The 19,701-nt window shown below is 39.7% G+C and overlaps 1 protein-coding gene and 1 pseudogene across 1 annotated transcript in view; one reads left to right on the forward strand and one right to left on the reverse strand.

Annotated features, from left to right (window-relative positions):
• The window catches only part of ACTL6A (actin like 6A), a 27,282-nt gene extending 15,689 nt beyond the window's left edge, over positions 1-11,593 (reverse strand). Inside the window, exons 1-4 of the mRNA XM_061193393.1 lie at positions 11,403-11,593; positions 4,147-4,223; positions 3,810-3,984; positions 362-462 (exon numbers count right to left, since the gene is read on the reverse strand). Of these exons, the coding sequence (XP_061049376.1) occupies positions 362-462; positions 3,810-3,984; positions 4,147-4,223; positions 11,403-11,427 (378 nt within the window). The 5' untranslated portion in view covers positions 11,428-11,593. The remainder of the gene's footprint in view (positions 1-361; positions 463-3,809; positions 3,985-4,146; positions 4,224-11,402) is intronic.
• LOC133093004 (large ribosomal subunit protein uL5-like) overlaps positions 11,426-19,701 on the forward strand; it is a 22,089-nt pseudogene continuing 13,813 nt past the window's right edge.

Here is a 19,701-nt window from a genome sequence, read left to right on the forward strand (position 1 = left end):
AAAAAAGAGTGAATCTAGTCACTCTTAAGGTTGAGTATAAAAGCAGATATACACTGCCCTTGAGGGATAAGGGACAATTGACCAAAATGGGAAGCAGCCCAAGGAAATCAAATGTTAAATTCCCGGAAAAAATAGATAAATAACCACCAGAACCCACTAGGGTGCTTTAATTATTGTTCTTTGAGTATTTTAATTATTGAAATAATAAAAATAAAAGTTGTAAGAGTATTTATAAATGAATCTCCCTTTCCCTAATCTTCAAAATTCAAAATATAAATTTCTATGTCTCTTAAAGAAAAAGGAAACACTCTTCAAATGAGTAAATAAACAACCTAGAGAAACTCGAAAAAGTTTGTCTCACCGGTGCTTCTGACATGAGAACAGGATGCAGGCTGGCTTCTGATTTGACATGCATTTTGTAGGTATGATCCAAAATAGCCTGGAAACTATCCCAATCTTCAACTAAAATATAAGATTAATACCTTGAAAATAATGCTTAATCGAAGATGAATATAGCATCTTTTGAGAGACTGTGTCTAATGGTTTAGCACTACTATTGATACTGTAATATACAGAACCTACTTATTTTACAGCTCTGCCTCATAACACAGCACTTTATATAGACATCATCTTTGTCTTCTAGATACGGTTTCTCCAGCCCCAACAGTTACAACCCCTAGACCTGTCCCAGGTGTAATTAATGTATCAAATAGACCTAAAATACCAAATAAATATTATTCAGTACGTACTTATTAGAGGCCCAAAACGCAATTCAAATGGTAGGAGAAAACACAGAAGAACTGTATGATCTAGAGCTGACATTTAAAAAGCTTACAATCTATATGAAAATAGATGTAAAGACTTTAAAAAAAAATTCAGAGAATAGTATGTTTTCAATTTGCTTCCACCTAAACATTCCACTGAAACTGCTCGCATAAGTCACTAATGAGCTTCTAACAGGCAAATCCAGTGGATACTTCACATTTGTAATCTCATCTGACCTCTCTAAATTACTATCTGACACTACTGACTCAAGAGTCTACAAACTTTTTCTGCCACAGTCCAACAAAGCAATGTCATTCCTTGTAAACATACTTCTATAGGCCTATCAGGATGGGGGTTTTTTGATCAATGGACCTCCTCTGTAGCTTTAACTTCTCTTTCCCCTTCTTAGCGCAAAGCTCAGTGCCACAGCTGAGAACAATGAGAATCACTGGGCTTCTTTACTTCTAGAACTTTTTCTTCTCTTGGCCTTCTCCTGAATTTTCTCCTACTTCCCTAACTGTTCCTTCTCATTCTCCTTCACAGGCACCTCTATTGGTTAAATACATGGAAATAAATTTTCATAAGGAATCCTATCCTCAACCCTCTTCTCATATCCCAAACTCTTTCTGGTAAAAAAAATAATCAACTCCATGTCTTAAAATCTCTCTCACCTGCTTATTAGATCAGCACCTATAATCAAACACTTTGAACTAATAAACTCATCTACTTGCTGTGCAGAAAGAGCTAACTTAGCAGACCTGAGAAAGCCCTGCTTGCAAGGCTGACCCTTGGCTGGCATCTAGGAACTTGTCTGGTAAACAGTTCCCTACACTGATATAAAACTTTCCCCAAATATGAGTAGCTCACTGTGCCTAAACTGTTTATACAGTGTGGTTTATGTGGAATACCTTTCCTTCTGGGAGTCTGGGGTTTTGGAACATGTTAGGCACAGAGTACCTACATGACCAGCCCCTAATAAAAACCATGGGTACTGAGTTCTTTTTTTTTCTGAATCCAAAAGACAGTCATTTATTCCAAGTATCAAGATAATATAAGAAATAAAATATTTGTAACAAAAAATGTCCTTCCAGGTTTTTTTAACAGCTCTATAGAGGTATAATTTTCCATAACATGGATCCATTTTAAGTGTACAATTAAATGATTTTCTTTTGTAAATCTACAAAGTTGTGTGAATATTATTACAATTTAATATTAGAATATTTCCATCACCCCAAAAAGAAACTTTATGCCCTTTTGCAGTCACTTCCCATTCCATCCACAGTCCCAAGCAACCACTACTTTACTTTCTGTCTGTATAGATTAGCCTTCTCTGGTCATTCCATATTAGAGTAATCATACATTATGTGGAGTTTTGCATCTGATTTCCTCCATTTGGCATAAGGCTTTTGGGGTTCTTCCATATTTTAGCTTATATCAGTATTTTGTTCTTTTTATTGCCAAATAGTACTTCATTTTATGGGTATACCACATTTTGTATACCCATTCATCCAATGATGCACCTTGGGCTATTTCCACTTTTTGGCTAATACGGATAATGCTGCTATGAACATTTGCATATAAGTATTTGTGTGGACATATGTTTTCAGTTCTCTTGTGTTGATACCTAGAAGTGGAACTGTTTGGATTATATGGTGAATTTATGTTTAACCTGTTAAGAAACTGTCAAACTTTTCCAAAGCTGCTGCACCATTTTTTGTTCTCTCCCAGAAATAGATACGGAGGTTTCAGTTTCTCTATATCCTCATCACACTTGCTACTGTCTGTCTTTATAATATAGCCATCTTGTGAGTGTGAAGTAGGGTACTGAGTCTTTAATGAGCTCTACTAGTGGACCACACACACATGTTCCTGGTTACTGGAGGGATTAAGCACATCCTTTACGACTTCACTGTAAGCTCTTGGAAGCTTGCACTGGTTTCCTCTGGACTTCACTACATGCCTCTTTTTTCTCTGTCAGTTCTGCTTTGTATTCTTTCAGCATAATAAACCTTAACTGTGAGTACACTGACATGCTGAGTCCTGTGAGTCCTTCTAGTGAATAACTGGACCTGAGAGTGATCTTGGGTCTTACACTTGCTTTTTAAGACCATAAAACTTGCTCCTTCCCCTGCTATTCCTACCTCAATGCATGGTACCCTCCATTCAGCAACTCCAATCAAAAATCTAGGAAACTTTCTCTTTAAACACTTAGTACCATTTGTCTTGGATATCTCTGACAGCCACCTCAGGATCTCTGCCATCAGTATTAAAATTTTAACCCTCTTCATTTCTCATTTGGACTCACCTCCCTAACTGATCTTCCTATCTCTAGTATCTCCCTCCAATCCAGCCTACACAGTACTGTTAGACTAATCTTTCCAGCTGGCATATATGAGCATTTATATATAAAATGCTGTTTAAATTCCTTTGGAGTTACCTTTCAGTTACCAGCTTAATATACTCCTGGCATTATAAGCCCTTTTATGATTGCTCTCTGCCTACCTTTCCTGCAATTGGCCATAATGTACCTGCTGTTACAGTTATACTTAATTGATGACACTTCTAAACATGTAAGTTTCTTCCACAACACCATCTCTTCACACATGCTGGTTGCTCTAATTTACCCAGCCTTGTCACTCAGGCTAATTCTTATTCAGTGATCAAGATTCAGTACAAAAGTTACCTCCTTTGTGAAAACCATCTCTGACCCCCAGTGATAGAGTTAAATACCTCCCCTCTCTAATCCCACTGCTTATCAAACATAGTTATATTATAGCACTCATCCTATATATATATGTATGTGTGTGTATATATATACACACACACATATACACACATCTATCTCCTCTACCTATGAGTTTCTTGAGGAAAAGAAACACATTTTATGCATCTTTGTACTCTCAGTGCCTGGAACATCAGTTTATGGAATAAAAACAACAAAAAAATAGCTGATGTTCAACTTTTAAGAAGCCATTGCTTTTTATCTAAAATATACTATGCATACTCTACATTTAGAATCAAATCCATAGAAAAAAACATCGTACCCATCCCATTTTTCAGTGGTGAAATGGCCTCTGTATTCTCCCTCGGAACACGCAGGGCATTAGTATCTATGTAATAGGTGGGACCGCCTTGTTTGCCTTTATCACCATCTATTTCCATCAGTGTACTTCCATCATCTCTTTCTACCACCATACCAATAGCGGTAGGGAAATCCACCTGTAAGAGTCAAAAACATTATTTACAAATTTTACCTGCTTTTACCAAGGAGTCATTTCCACCAACTAATGTCTTTTACCATATTGAGTCAGAATTTCCGCATGAATTTAACTCTACATGAATGGCTCTTGCATATCCAATTAACTCTACCATTCCACTTACCTTGGGACAGTCCTCACCAGCATACCCAGCTCTCACAGTATAGGATCCAATGTCAAAAACAAGGGCTCCAACTTCATCTGAAAAGATGAAAAGATAATTAACATTAACGACTTACAAGTATCATGTGAAAATTAAGAGTACTTAATGTGCTTATATTCATATTATTACTAGCTTGAACCTAGTTTTAAATACACCTTAAAGATTCACTTAATTAAAATATAACAAGTCATACACAGTATATCAGGAGAGGTTCAATCAGGAAAGAGGTGGTACACTAAAATTAGGTAATTTAAGGAGAGTTTACTTATTAAAGGGTCTACTTACAAAAATACAGGCAAAATATAGGAAAACCAGAAAGGACAGTATGGTACCCTAGGACTAGTAATAACAGAAATCTGTTGCCACACTTAGAATTGAAGAAACACAGGGGAGGAACTGTTACCAGAACCCGGAGAGAGACTGGTATTGGGAGGGCATCGGACAGGAGCTGTGATCTTCAGTTGAGGGACGGAATCAGCCTTGGCTGACCCTGAGGAAAAGGAACCAGACTAATACTTTTGCCAACCTCTCATCCCACTGGCTAGGGTGATCTTATAATTTCTCACCCAAACTGAGCCACTTCTGAATGTGATAGGAGCCCCTATTAATAATTATACCAGGACAAGAGGCACAAAGCAGGAAGTATGGTTACCCTACCACTGGCCAAACCAGAGGCCAAGAGAGTCCACTGATGCAGTCTACAAGGGTCAGTCTTTAAGGGCACAGAGAGGGTGGAAATGGGTGGAAAGTGGATCTGGAGGGGCAAACGAAAGCTATCCAGTACACTAAGGTATACCATTTTTTTCATACGTTAATCAACATTATATTTCATGCAATTAGGGAAGAAACTTAGCAAAACCCCAAGAAAAATAAGGAACCTAAAGAATAAGAATTTAAGGTATAATAATATAGGCCAGGTAAAAATCATTAAAATGAAGGTATCATTAAAGTTTGCACATTTCACAGATTTGTAGGAGATAAAAGTTTAATACTGAGAGAGAAAGCTAGTATTATTTTTCATATTCAAATTCAGAGAAAAGCCTCTAATTATACTTTAAAAATACTTCACCCAAAACAGCACACCTCCTAAAACAAAGCACTTGGGTTTTCTAGGCACTGATTTTTCAAAGAAGGAGTTTTTCACTCAGTCATTAAAAATAATAAAGAAATACTACTTAGCTCAATTAAATTGACAAAAATTAGTAAGGCTGATAGGACCAAGTATTGTCAAAGATGTAGAAAAAGAGGAGCTCTTACACATTTGCTAGTAAAGTTGTAAACTGGGACTTCCCTGGGGGTCCAGTGGTAAAGAATCCGCCTTCCAATGCAGGGGACGCAGGTTCGATCCCTGATCGGGGAACTAAAATCCCACATGCCGCAGGGCAACTAAGCCCAGGCGCCACAACTACTGAGCCCATGCACCTCAACTAGAGAGCCTGCATGCCGCGAACTACAGAGCCCTGGAACCCACGCTCTGGAACCCGCACACCACAACTAGAGAGAAGCTCACGCGCCGCAAAAAAATAAGTTGTAAACTGATACAACCACTATGGACAATTTAGTCATATCTACTAAAGTTGAAAATGTGCATACATAAAAATTACACTTATGTCTTCTCTAGAGAAACTCTCTCACGTATATCACAAGGAGACATGTAACAGAATGTTCACTGGCTATGTGACCTCAGGTGATTTACTAACCTCTCTGCCTCACTTTCCTCATATGTAAAATGTGCATAATAGTCGCTATCTTGCAGGATGCTAGAAGTATGGAAGCACTTAGAACAGTACCTGGTACATAATAAGCACAATAAGTGGTAGCTGCCATTATAATTATCATCATCACACTGCTTGCCACAGGAAAAGGTAGAAAGATTAAATGGTCTCTCAGTAGCAAAATAAACTACAGTTTATTCATAGAGTGAAATACTACACAGCAGTTAAAAATGGTCTAGATCTACATGTATTAACATGGATAAATCTCAAAAGAATTAGTTTAAAAAGCTAGTTACTATGCACACATATTTTGATACTACTTAATTCATTATGGATTCACACACACTCAATAAAAGTATAAAAATATGCATAGGGTTGGGGAATATTACATACCAACTTCAGGTCACTGGTAACCTCTAAGGAGGCAGAGAAGAGGAATCTATATCAACAATATAGATTTTATCTATAGTGTTGATTTCAACAATATCAATTTTATTTCGTAAAATATCTGAGGCAAATTTGACAAAACATTACATTTATTTAATCTCAGTAGTGAGTACAGAAGTATCATATATAAACTTACATGTACTTTATTTTTTAATGTTTAAAGTATTTCAAAAACTAAAAAATAATTTTTAAAATAAAGATCAATTATTAACTACAATTATCACAGTTGAGAGATGGTGTCTTTACAGCATAGTGATCTCATTTTTATTGAAAGAAAATGAAGAGCCACCTATGTTTGAAAGGAAGTTTCTGTATTTGTTACATTTCCCAAAGTAATCAACTTTTCTCTATACAAACTCTGATCCAAATTATTTTGTCTGAAAGAAAAGGTCCTTAAAAGCAGAACACTGCATTTGTTTTCACCACAGCATGTAAACTCAGGTACAAACAGTAAGTATTGTATACCAATGACATGAATTGGTAAACTCTAACACTTTGATTAACCAGAATGTTGGGTAAAGAAATATCCTAACTAAATGAATTAATTGCTTGGTTAACCAAAATTTCTACTCCTGTTCTCAAGGATCAACCTTTTGCCTTGCACCAGGGCTTTTAACCTTTTCTGTTCCATGAACCCCTTTGACAAACGTTCGAGGCTGAAATTCATATGTTGAAGTCTTAACCCCGAGTAACTTAGAATGTGACTGTGTTTGGAGATAAGGTCTTTAAAGAGATGATTAAATTAAAATGAGATCATTAGGGTGGGCCCTAATCCAATGACTGATATCCTTACACGAAGAAGAAATTTGGACACAGATATGTGCAGAGGGAAGACCATGTGAAGACACAGGGAGAAGACGGCCATTGAAAGCCAAGCAGAAAGGCCTCCAAAGAAAACAACCCTGTCAACACCTGATCTCAGACTTCTAGCCTCCAGAACTGTGAAAAAATTAATTTTTGTTGTTTAAGTCACCCAGTCTGTGGTACTTTGTTATGGCAGCCCTAGCAAACTAATACAGACAGCTTAGGACACTTATGAATGTCTTCTTAGAATGTTTTCAAATAGACTATAAAAGAAACTAATTAGAATAAAATTCAGTTAGTTATATCCATGGACTCCTTAGGGAGGCCAAGGACTCCATGTCAGGAGCCCCTCCTCTAACTTACCCTTTCTTAGGTAAACTGCTCCACTCTGACAGCCTCAATTTCTACCTAAACAGTGGTACTTCCAATCTCAAATCTCTCTCTCAAGCCCTCACCTTCATCCAGATCCGGATCTCAAACTTCTTACTGTACATCGCTTCCACCTGATGTCCCAGGGGTACCTCAAATTCAACATACCTGAAGCACTGACTGTCTCCTTGTCCCCATCCTGCCTAATCTAATCTCAGCTGTGCTTATCACAGTTAGTGGCTCCAGTCATCAGAGGCAAAAATCTTCCTGAACACCTTCATATTTCATATCCTTCATCAAGTTCTGACAAATATTTCTGCTAAATATTTCTCAAATCCCTTCTTCTTTAATACCATTGCCACTGCCTTGAGTCAAGCTCTTATCTCAACCAGGAGTTACAACTCCCTACAGGTATTGTGCTTCCATCTTTACCGTCTCAATCCACCTTTCAAACTGCTGCACTGTGATCTTTCAAAACTGTAACTGAACATTTTGGTACATAAATCCTTCAATGAAAAGAAAATGGAGAATCATTCAGTGGTTTTCCATCATCCCAAGATAAAATTCAAATTATTCTACCCAAGAGATATTCAAGACCTAGCATAATCTGGCAGCAGTCTCTCCTCCCACCTCATACACTACCATTACTGAAGAGTATGTTGTCTCCTAAACACACCATCTACTCTGCATATGCTGTCCCTCTCTATTCTTCTTTCATCACCCTCATAACCTCCTTTGTAAAGTCTCTTGACTCCTCCACATTGAGTTAATAACTTTTTTGCCTGTGCTACTTTTGTATCTTCTATATATTGTCATCACTGAACATACTTCACTGAATTTATCATCCATATAAGACACTATAAACTATAAGATGCACCATTAGTTCACGCACCACTAGGAGAAAAACATGCTGCCAATTAACCTCTGCCATACCATCAATAATATTCCAACTTCAGCTCTTTAAGTGTGTGTGTGTGTGTGTGTGTGTGTGTGTGTGTGTGTGTGTGTGTGTCTGGGGTGGAATGTACAACTAAAAATAAATGAAATATGGTGTCTATTTATTTGACTGACTCACCTACAAGACTGCGAGTTTCTTGAAGGCAGAAGCTATACTTTGCACATAGCAAGCACTCAAAATTTTTTTGTGTGAAAAGAAAAATCTAACAAATCAGTTATTTTCCTGTCTTAATCAGTGTGGCAAACTGGACATAGTAGAATTTTAATTTGAGGAAGACTCTTTTTTTTTTTTTTTTTTTTTTTTAAACATCTTTATTGAAGTATAATTGCTTTACAATGGTGTGCTAGCTTCTGCTTTACAACAAAGTGAATCAGTTACACATATACATATGTTGCCATATCTCTTCCCTCTTGCATCTCCCTCCCTCCCACCCTCCCTATCCCACCCCTCTAGGTGGTCACAAAGCACCGAGCTGATCTCCCTGTGCTATGCGGCTGCTTCCCACTAGTTATCTATTTTACATTTGGTAGTGTATATATGTCCATGACACTCTCTCACCCTGTCACATCTCACCCCTCCCCCTCCCCATATCCTCAAGTCCATTCTCTAGTAGGTCTGTGTCTTTATTCCCATCTTGCCACTAGGTTCTTCATGACCTCTTTTTTTTTTTTTTTTTCCCTTAGATTCCATATATATGTGTTAGCATACTGTATTTGTTTTTCTCTTTCTGACTTACTTCACTCTGTATGACAGACTCTAACTCCATCCACCTCATTACAAACACCTCCATTTCATTTCTTTTTATGGCTGAGTAATATTCCATTGTATATATGTGCCACATCTTCTTTATCCATTCATCCGATGATGGACACCTAGGTGAGGAAGACTCTTGATTCTCAGAATTTGGAAACCCTTTCACAGTAAACCCTTTGGAAAATGTGACCCACTATAAATACTGGCCATACAGTAGTAGCTCAAACACAAAATCATACTTATCTTTGTGAGTTTTATATACTTTATATGTGAAATAGGCTTTAAGATATGTTCCTCTACATAAGCAAATGAGAAACAGGATGTTTATTCTGAATACCTAAACCATACATGAATATGTTGTGGTTCCATACTTGAAAAATGGCTTACGGAGAAACAACCAAAATCTTTTTATTTTTAATTTTTTTTTTATGGGGAAGGGTTTTACTGAAATGCCTTTTCTTTTCCTGCTCCCCACTTACTAGAAAGTTATGTAACTCTGGGCTGGTTAACCTCTTCTACACCTCATTTTCTTCTTTAATAATATGGGGATAAGTAGTACCACCTCCAGTGGTTGTTGTGGATTAACGGACCTAATGCATGTATTAAACGCAATGCATGAAAAGCCTCTGGAACAGTTCTTGGTACACAGTATGCACTCAATAAACGTTAACTGTTGGCATTATTAGTATCCATTTCTACGGTAGTCACACTTAACAATGCCTTGTAAGGAAATACTCAGTGGACAGCCTTTAGGTTCTTGGATCAGTGAACCTGAAAGTCAAGAGTCAGCAGCCTCCATGAGGCAAAGGCACACAGATCAAGTCTTTCTGTCAGGATTACATCTTCAGATGGGGAAGAAGTAAATCATGAAGATCCACTAGGCTTTCTCCAAAGTAAAACTGGAAAACTACTGACTCTCACATTTGAGAAATCCAAACCAAAAGCATATATGGAGAAGGAGAGGGTGAGGGTCAGCGTGTCGCCTGAGTAGAGACTCAAACTTCACTCCAAAACCACTAAAAACTTTGAAAACCCTATTTTCATCTCCTACCTATAAAATGCCATCCGCTTCTGAATGCAACAATAACAAAAGCAACACTTTGGGTTCGTCTCTTTCTTCTCTAACTCATCAAACACAACACAAACCATGAATCATATACATCAGTGCTTCATCTAGGTATTCTGCAAAAACGGAGGCTCTGACAGTAGATTTAGAGTGGGGCTTGAGAGTCTGCATTTCTAACGAGCTTGCAGGTGAGGCCGATGCTGCCGATCCCTGGATCATACTTTGAGCAGCAAGTGAAGCATTATCCCACTTAACCTTCACAACCACCCCAATGGGTAGCAACCATCATTCCACAAAAGAGGAGCCTGAAGCTGGGAAAAGTTAAGTAACTTGCCCAAGGCCAATGAGCTTACTAAATGGTGAGCCTGATATTCTAACCCCGGTCTGTGTAGTCCCCAGGCCCGTGGTAATCGTTCACTACACCGCAGCCCACCCAACCGTAACCATCCTTCAATTACATGTGTTCCTAAATTAAGCCGGAGCAGACCCGCCCACAGGTAACTCCGGAGCATCCACAGTCAACAAAAAGGCAAAAGTCACTGAAAAGCGTGAGACAGAGTGAGCGCGGGGCGCGGACACAGAGGAGGCTGCATGCTGAGTGACCGCCACTCCTTCAATCAGTTCCACTCCTCGGGGCTCACTCTGCAGTCTCCGGGACGCCGCGGGAACCTTCCGTCCACGCCAGCGAACTGCCAGAACCTCCCAAGTTTAAGAACATGCGAGCGCACACACGCCGACAGAGCCGGCTGTGAGAGAGGGGACCCCGGGGCCGGTCACCCCAGCCGCGGCTCGCCGGGCCAGGCCCCCGAGAGGAGCTGCCCGCCCATCCCCGGGGCGGCGCGCACCCTCGAAAGCCGGCTCCTCCGCGGGCCGAGGCTGGAAGGGGCCGCAGGGGGCGGCGGCTCCGGGTGCCTGAGGCGCTCGCTGAGCCGGGTGGGCTCCAGGGGCGGGCAGAGCGCGGGGCGGGGATGGGGCGGGGAGGCCGGGGTCCCGAGAGGGGGAGACCGGAAGGGCCGCCGGGGAGGAGAGGGGAGGGCTGGGGGCGGCGGTTACAAACCCCACGCGCTAAAAAGGCGCGCTCTCTCCATCGGCCGCACTCACTCACCTCCCCCGTACACCCCGCCGCTCATGGCTGCTATCGACGCGACTCCTACGCTAAAGGCCACCCGGCGAAGTGACTGCAACGGCCGCGACTGCAGGTCCGGAGAAGCGCTGGTCCCCGACTCCCTTAACTTCCACTGCCACCCCCCTCAGGCAACAAAGCGGCGTCCACACACCCCGGCGCGCAGTCACACTTGCTGTCTCCCCTTGTCAGCCAATCACGAGAGGCCCGACTACCCTTCAGCCAAGCAGAATGAGGCTGTGCTGCCTCCCTGCCGCGGCACAGCCAGTTTAGCCAATCGAAGGCAGCCATGGGGGCGGGGAGAGGGGAAAGCGACGGAAGGAGGGAAGGAGTTGGGTTGCGGAACTGGGGGGGCGGGGCTTTCCTAGTGGGCGGGAAAGTGGGGCGGAGGGAGCAGGAGAGGGAGGAGGAAGGCCGAAGGCAAGAGTCGGGGGCGGGCCTAGGGGGTGTGGCTGGGCGCGGAGGAGCGGTGGGAATCCGGTAGAGCGAGGTAAACCTCTGGAAAACAGTCTGGAATTTGAGAAGGTGTCTCCACGCAATAGTTCCGACGGTTCTGGATTGTAGTGAATGAGGGATTTTTTTTTTCTGAAAAAGTATTTTCAACTAACTTATGTTGAAAAAATTAAATGTTATGTTCCACTTTGGGGTAGGAGGCACCAGTGAATCGTACAAACCAATAGGACCCAGAAATAATTAAAAGAAGGAGATGATACAGTATCGCAGCTAAATTTAGGTAGCACTTAGAAACTTTTTTTTTTAAGTGTCATCAATTTCTTTTATCCTGTGAGACAGGTATAAAGCAATGTAATCAATCCTCATCCAAGCGAGCACCTAGTCCTAAATACATCTCAGGACGGTCTGCTCTTAGTCCCCTATGTCTACCAGCCCAGTCCAGATGACCGTTATCTCTCCCCTGGATTACTGCAACAGCTTGTCGCTTGCCTCTTGGCCACACTGCAGGCAGCCTGATCTATAAAAACGCCCAAATCATGATCATGTCCCTCCAACTAAAACTCCTAGATCAGTTGTATACCCTTGTGGGTTGAGAGCCATTTTTTTTTAAAATAAATTTATTTATTTATGGCTGCGTTGGGTCTTGCTGCCCGCGGGCTGCGCCTGGATAGCCATTCTTAAATTGGTTTGTCTAGAGTCTAGACATATAGGTAGTTCTTAACCTTAAGAACAATTGAATAAAACCCCATCAGTCTCAGTGCCAGCAGGGCGGCAGAAAGTGATAGAAGGGTGGGGAACAAGGCTAGTGAGAAAACCCTTTCCTGTTCTCTTGGCAGTATAGTCTCAGTATCCCTGATCATTTAGAAACTCCGTTTACCTAATGAGATAATGCTGAAGTCAGCAAACTATGGCCCCAGAGCCAAATCCAGCCTGCTTTTGTGTGTGTGTGGTTTTTTGTTGTTTTTAATTTTAAGTTTTTACAAAAAAATTTTATTGAAATATAGTTGATTTACAATGTTGTGTTAGTTTCAGGTGTACAGCAAAGTGATTGTTACACATGTATATACAAATGTATATACAAATGTATATATATTCTTTTTTTACATTCTCTTCCATTGTAAGTTATTACAAGATATTGACCATAGATAGTTCCCTGCTTTGTTTTTGTATGGCCAGTGAGCTAAGAATGATTATTGCGTTAAAATTTTTTTTTTAATATTTTTAAGAAAATCATTTTGTGATATTTGAAATTCACATTTCTGTGATAATAAGCTAAGTTTTACTGGAACACAGTTGTTTACTGGAACACATTTATGGCTGCTTTTGCTCTGTAAGGGCAGAGTTGAGTTTTACTACAGAGGCCATGTGGCACACTAAGCTGGAGGATGTATTTACTGTTGGATCCCTTATAGAAAGAGTTTACTGACCCCAGAGACAGTGCATGTAACACATCTACCACAGTGCACCAAGTACTCTATGTTAACCGTGGGCCCCATGATTACAGCTCTCACTGTGGATACACAGCAAATCCCCCAAATAATTCTATTTCCACTCTATGTTTTTATGTTGTGTTAGACTAATAAAGCTGATGAGTTGCAAAATGAATAAAATATAAAAACTATTACTTTGGTAATAGTTAAATATTGAAGAGATACTATTTTTGTTTATAATACAGAATCATCCATTTTTATCAATTTACCATTTAAACACATAGTAATTCATACATAGCAATTTAAATAGATTATATATATTGATATCTCTCATCAGTACTCTCTCTAACATCTCCCATGGAAATAAGATACCATCTGGGTTGAAAAAGAGTGAAATATTTGTCCCACTAGTTCAGAGTGCATCAGAAAACAAAACAGTTCTGCAGGGTTAATGAGGACCACACCCCTATCCTCCAGGGAGATCTGAGATTCTGTGACTGTCCCCTCCCACAGAGAACACAATGGAGTGCTGGGGACTCTTCAGTCTGACAGCACAAAGAGACAGCTTGAGAAAATACTGAAAAGTCATGGTTAGATGTTTTTACTTAAAGTGTTTTGCTTCATTTGATAATTTGGAAAGATATTAGAAAACAGATCAGCACAATGAATGTAGCTGACATTTTATAGTAACTTTAAATAGACTACAGTCAATAAAAATTTTTTGAATCACTATTTTGAACACCTGAAACTAATATATCGGTAATACTGTAAATCAACTGTACCTCACTTTAAAAAAAAAGAAAACGGATCATTCGTAATTTCAGGTCAGCTTTTTCTCTTGATGTATGGGTGGACACATTGCTTTATAAACCACTTGAAATACACTTCACATGAAATGAACTTCAGAGTACATTTGATGTCAGGATTAATCACGTTAGTGCAGATAAAGGGGCACAAGTAAGCCTTTCATAAATTTTAATCAGCAAAAAATGTAATAGGGCAATAAAATTATTGGCCCTAAATCACTAAATTGCTGGAGGAAGGGACTTTTGAGAAAGGAAACCTATTCAGCATCCTAAGGGAACTGTGCATCCTCAGTAATAATGACATTATTTCCTCTGAGGCAAGACTTATATCATGGCAGCTTGTTTTCTTCCATTCTTCCATAATTAGAAAATTGGTGGAATATACATTAAAAGAAAAATACTGATCCAGCAGAATCTATTTTACAAAATATAAAATATCTGAGAGTTTTTTTGCATTAATATTTCTCCTCTATAGCCTATAGTTTCTCTAAAGTCTTGACTCAGCCTACGTTATTGTTACTGATAGCTGGTCAGATCAAACAACAACAACTCAAGGTTATTGTCTGTATGTCAGTTCTCAAGGGCATAATATACCAAAACAATCAATGCTTGCAATTTTCCTGCCTGAGCCAGCATATTCTGTATGTCAACCTAAAAATAAAAGATATTGAAGTAACATGTATGTAAACATCTACCCACAGTAGACGCTCAGTGGTTGACTCTGAATCCAGATTTGTAGAAATAAGTGCCGTTTCAGAAATCCTTTGTAATCTCTGAGCATCAGGAATTTCCTGTGTATTCGATGCAACCCTCGGTTTTGCCTCGCTGAGTCGCTGGTCTTCTATTATTGTAACACTGCACCAGAAAGCATCTGATGCTGCATCCTCGCTCCTTCTTTTTACCAGCTCTGTCAGAATTCAGATCAGAGCAGTCATTACAAAATGTTACTGCTCTTGTCCTCTGTCTTAGCCTTTAACAAGTTGAGAGTTGAAAAAGAGAATTGCAACTGTTATTAGTGCAAGTTAGGAAACACATTCAAGGGATTATCATCTTTTAAGAATAACACAAAAATTTATGTACATTTAGAATTATTTCATGCTGCAAAATACATGACATTAGCAATTATGAAAAAGAACTTTCAATGTAAACATTTTTGTGTGGATATGTGTATATATAAAGAGTCATCATAAGTACCCTCCTCTTTTTATAGAAACTCCAAAAATAAAACACTCATGCAAGCACTACTGAGATAAAGAATGAATATCTGGAGTCTAGAATTTTTTACCAATAGACATATGATCAGTCAGATTCATCTGTTTGCCATTAGAATAGTGAGAGATCTGCTAACCATTTCAAATAATATGATCTAGATATACAAAGAAGCAAATGAAATTATATTTGATCATAGCTGGTACCTTTATAACACAACAATTGGTTTGTTATAGTATTAACAATGTGATCCTGAAAAGACAAAGAAGTAAAGCAGATGAAATGCTAGATGCTCTCTGGATTTTATGTCTTTACTATTTCATTATCACTTTAAAATCTCTTTGTTCATTTGATATAGCTCTTGTGAGATATCACAACGAGTAAACGATGTCAGCATTTAATCGATTGGTGCCATAAAGGGGTACTATGCTGCCTTGGGTTGCTTTGGGGCAACTCATGGGCATCCCACTGATCTAGGACAGTGCCAACACCATGTTATGGGACTGTTACACAGCCCAAAGAGCAACGGTGAATGGAGTCCAAAGTTCATGCTCCTGTATTGCTTCATTAGAACAATTGAAACCATTTTGGAATCAGAAGAATTTCATCTGCCATATGATAATAATGACTATAAATTACTGACCTCCTAATACATGCTATCATAGGAAACGTGCTTTATATATAATATTTTCCGTGTAATCCACACGACATCCTCATGAGGGTTTTGCATAAGAGGCCCAGAGTGTCAGCAAGTTGCCCAATATCACACAGCTATTGAAAGAGTCAGGATTTGAAACTACCAAGCATGCTGTTCCTACTTCCTAAGATACCTTTTTCTTTCTACTTCCTCTACACTCTCAGTAAAGTTTTATTATATATATATATATATATATATATTTAATCAAAATGTACAAAAAGAAATGTCTCTCTCCTACCTGTGAGCCTAGCTGCCAATTTTCCTCTTCAGAGATGTTCTATGCTTCTACAAGTAATTATGTAAATATATTCCCCCCCCCCATTTTTCTTATATAAATGGTAATTCACATTACGCTAGTGGGTGTTAAAAAGCATTCTCGGGGGCTTCCCTGGCTTCCCTGTTGGCGCAGTGGTTGGGAGTCTGCCTGCTAATGCGAGGGACGCGGGTTCGAGCCCTGGTCTGGGAGGATCCCACATGCCGCGGAGCGACTAGGCCCGTGAGCCCAGTCAACTACTACAACTACTGAGGCTGCGCGTTTGGAGCCTGTGCTCCGCAACAAGAGAGGCCGCTATGGTGGGAGGCCCCCGCGCCGCGATGAGGAGTGGCCCCAGCTTGCTGCGGCTGGGGAGGGGCCTCGCACAGAGATGAGGACCCAACACAGCCAAAAATAAATAAATGAATAAATAAATTTAAAAAAAAAACGCAAATGAGGTTTTTTTTTTAAAAAAAGCATTCTCCTTGGAAACTAATTTTAAAATGTTTACTTTTTAACATTTTTATTTTAAAAAATTTAGTGGATAGTCTACACACTTGGCTAGAAACTGAAACAATACAGTAAGTCCCCTACATATGAACCCTCAACTTGCGAACTTTAAAAGATTCAAACATGCATTCGCATGTCCAATCATGTCCAATAGTTCACGTGTCTGGCATACACTGTCATGTGCGTGCATCTTCTACAAGTGGTTGTGCTTTTGTGTACTTTACTATACAGTACTGTATAGAGTACAGTAGTACAGTATCTTTATTTTAAGGCCAGGGTGTCCGGCAGCAAGGGAGAAAGCAGCAGTGAAGTAGCTGGTACTGCTAAGAAGCGCCAGGAATTGGACACCCAGAGAAAGGACAAAGAGAGACAATAGGAAAAAGAAATAACTGAAGAACTGAAGGATTCATGATGCAGGAAATGGCAAGGGGATTTTCTTTATCTGAGGAGGCACTGTTAGTTTTTGAGGCACGGGACCCGAACGTAGAATGGTACACGAAGGTTGCAACAGCCATTCAGAATGCAATCCAGTGCTACCGTGTCATCTATGACGAGAAAAAAAGAGCTACTACCTAGACATCACTCGATCGTTTTTTCAAGAGGGATAGAATTGAATCCAGCAAGGAACCAGAACCTGTGCCATCAACGTCAGGCATGACTGAAAGTGCAGCTTGCCCTCCATCTCCTATCGCTGACGGTCCTTCAGCTCTACCATCTCCCACCTCCTCTCCCCCCTCCAGTCAGTAACTCTTCTTGCCTGTTCACTCGATGCCAGCCCCTGTATGCCAGCTGTTGTACTGTACTACTGTACTTTTCAAAGTACTGTACTGTAAGATTAAACATAAAATGAAAACATAAAAATGTTTTCTTTATTTTTTGTGTTTGTTTTCTACATATTATTTGTGTGAAAAGTATTATAAACCTATTACAGTACAGTGCTATATAGCTGACTGTGTTAGTTGGGCACCTAGGCTAATTTTGTTGGACTTAACAAACAAATTGGACTTATGAACGTGCTCTCAGAACGGAACTCATTCGTATGTAGGCGAGTTACTGTACAAAAGAGTGAAAAGCAAGTCTCTCTCCCTCCAGTCCTTGAAATTCTTCAATTCTTCCCACCAGACTGAACCACTTTCACCAGTTTTTTTATTTTATTAATTTTGGCTGCGTTGGGTCTTCGTTGCTGTGCGCGGGCTTTCTCTAGTTGCGGCGAGTGGGCGCTGCTCTTGTGCTGCGCGTGCTTCTCATTGCGGTGGCTTCTCGTTGCAGAGCACGGGCTCTAGTCGCGCAGGCTTCAGTAGTTATGGCACGAGGGCTCAGTAGTTGTGTCTTGCGGGCTCTAGAACACAGGCTCAGTAGTTGTGGCGCACGGGCTTAGTTGCTCCGCGGCATGTGGGATCTTCCCGGACCAGGGCTCGAACCCGTGTCCCCTGCATTAGCAGGCAGATTCTCAACCACTGCGCCACCAGGGAAGCCCACTAGTTCCTTTTGTAAGCTTCTAGAGATCATCTTTTCAAATAAAAGCATATATTTGTATCCCTTCCACCAGTATATTTTGTTTATTTAGATAAGCAGTAGCATATTGAATACATTGTTTTGCACCTGACTTCTTTCACTAAACCATAATATCTTGAAGATCATTCCGTGTTATTTTGTATAATTCTATCTTTTAAATTTAAACATCAGACAGAATTCCATTACATGTATACACCATAATTTATTTCACCAGTTCTCTATACATGGACATTTACATTATTTCTAATCTTTTGCTAGTGTGAAGAATACTGCAATGACTATCCTCTTCTGTGTGCATATGTGAGAGAGCTTTTATGCAGGATGAATTCTCAGAAGTGGAATTGTTGAGTCACAGGATATATGCATTTATTTCAATGGTCATTGCCAAATTACAGAGGTTGTACAATTTACATTCCCTCACTAACACGTTCGGAAGTACACTTTTTCATCCAAACCTCACCAACACAGAACTTTATCAAACTTCTGTCAAGATGGAGTTTTAATAAAAGATGTTTCATTCATTCACTAGCTGTTTAGGTAGAGCTCCTGATTTTACTGATTAAATCTACTGATTCATGGTATACCAGACCCAGGAGTACACTCAGGGGACTCCAGACTGTGGATGACAAAAGAAAGGTGAACCTTTGATCAGCTAATTTATTGGATACCTACTCTAAGCCAGGCACCGGGAATACAGGGAGAAGTGAGCCTGGGTTCTACTCAGGGTCTGTAACTGTTCCCACTTTTGGTGAAAATGGCTGCAAACACATTCCAGTTGCTACTTGGAGAATGGATCCCCAAGTTCATTTAGGCTTAGACCTCCAAAGCTTGAGAAGTGGTGGGTGGTGGTTCTGCAATTTTTTCATTTGAAGTCTTTTATCTTCACTCTGGCATATGAATAAGACAGTTGCAAACAAAAGAGAAGGCATTTGGCAAACCTAATAGGTGGTACTCACATTTTAATTGCAGGATGCTCTGTATCTCCAGCCAGAGAACAGTCTATAAGGTTTGTTTTATTTTGTTGGTAGGTGGGGAGAGGGTATTTCTTTTGTTCTTTTTTTGGGTGGTAGGGGAAGGATATCAAAGTTTTTTTTTTTTTAAATATGAGAAACAGAGGAATTATTAATTATAAAATCATCAGTATTTGCAGATGATTCTAATAAATGCCATCTTCCAGCTCTAAACTGACTACACAAAAGGCTTTATTTTGTGGAAAATTATTTTAATCATTAGATATGTAAAATAATAAGCAGAATGTTTAGTTTTTAACAGATATCTGGTCAAAATGGATATCCTTCCCTGTTAGGGTATACTTGAGAATGCAACAGTTATAAATGCACCATATATTTATAATCTTTTTTTAAATTGAAGTATAGTTGATTTACAATGTTGTGTTAGTTTCAGGTGT

This window comes from Eubalaena glacialis, chromosome 6 (assembly GCF_028564815.1).
Source record: "Eubalaena glacialis isolate mEubGla1 chromosome 6, mEubGla1.1.hap2.+ XY, whole genome shotgun sequence".
Lineage (NCBI taxonomy): Eukaryota > Metazoa > Chordata > Mammalia > Artiodactyla > Balaenidae > Eubalaena > Eubalaena glacialis.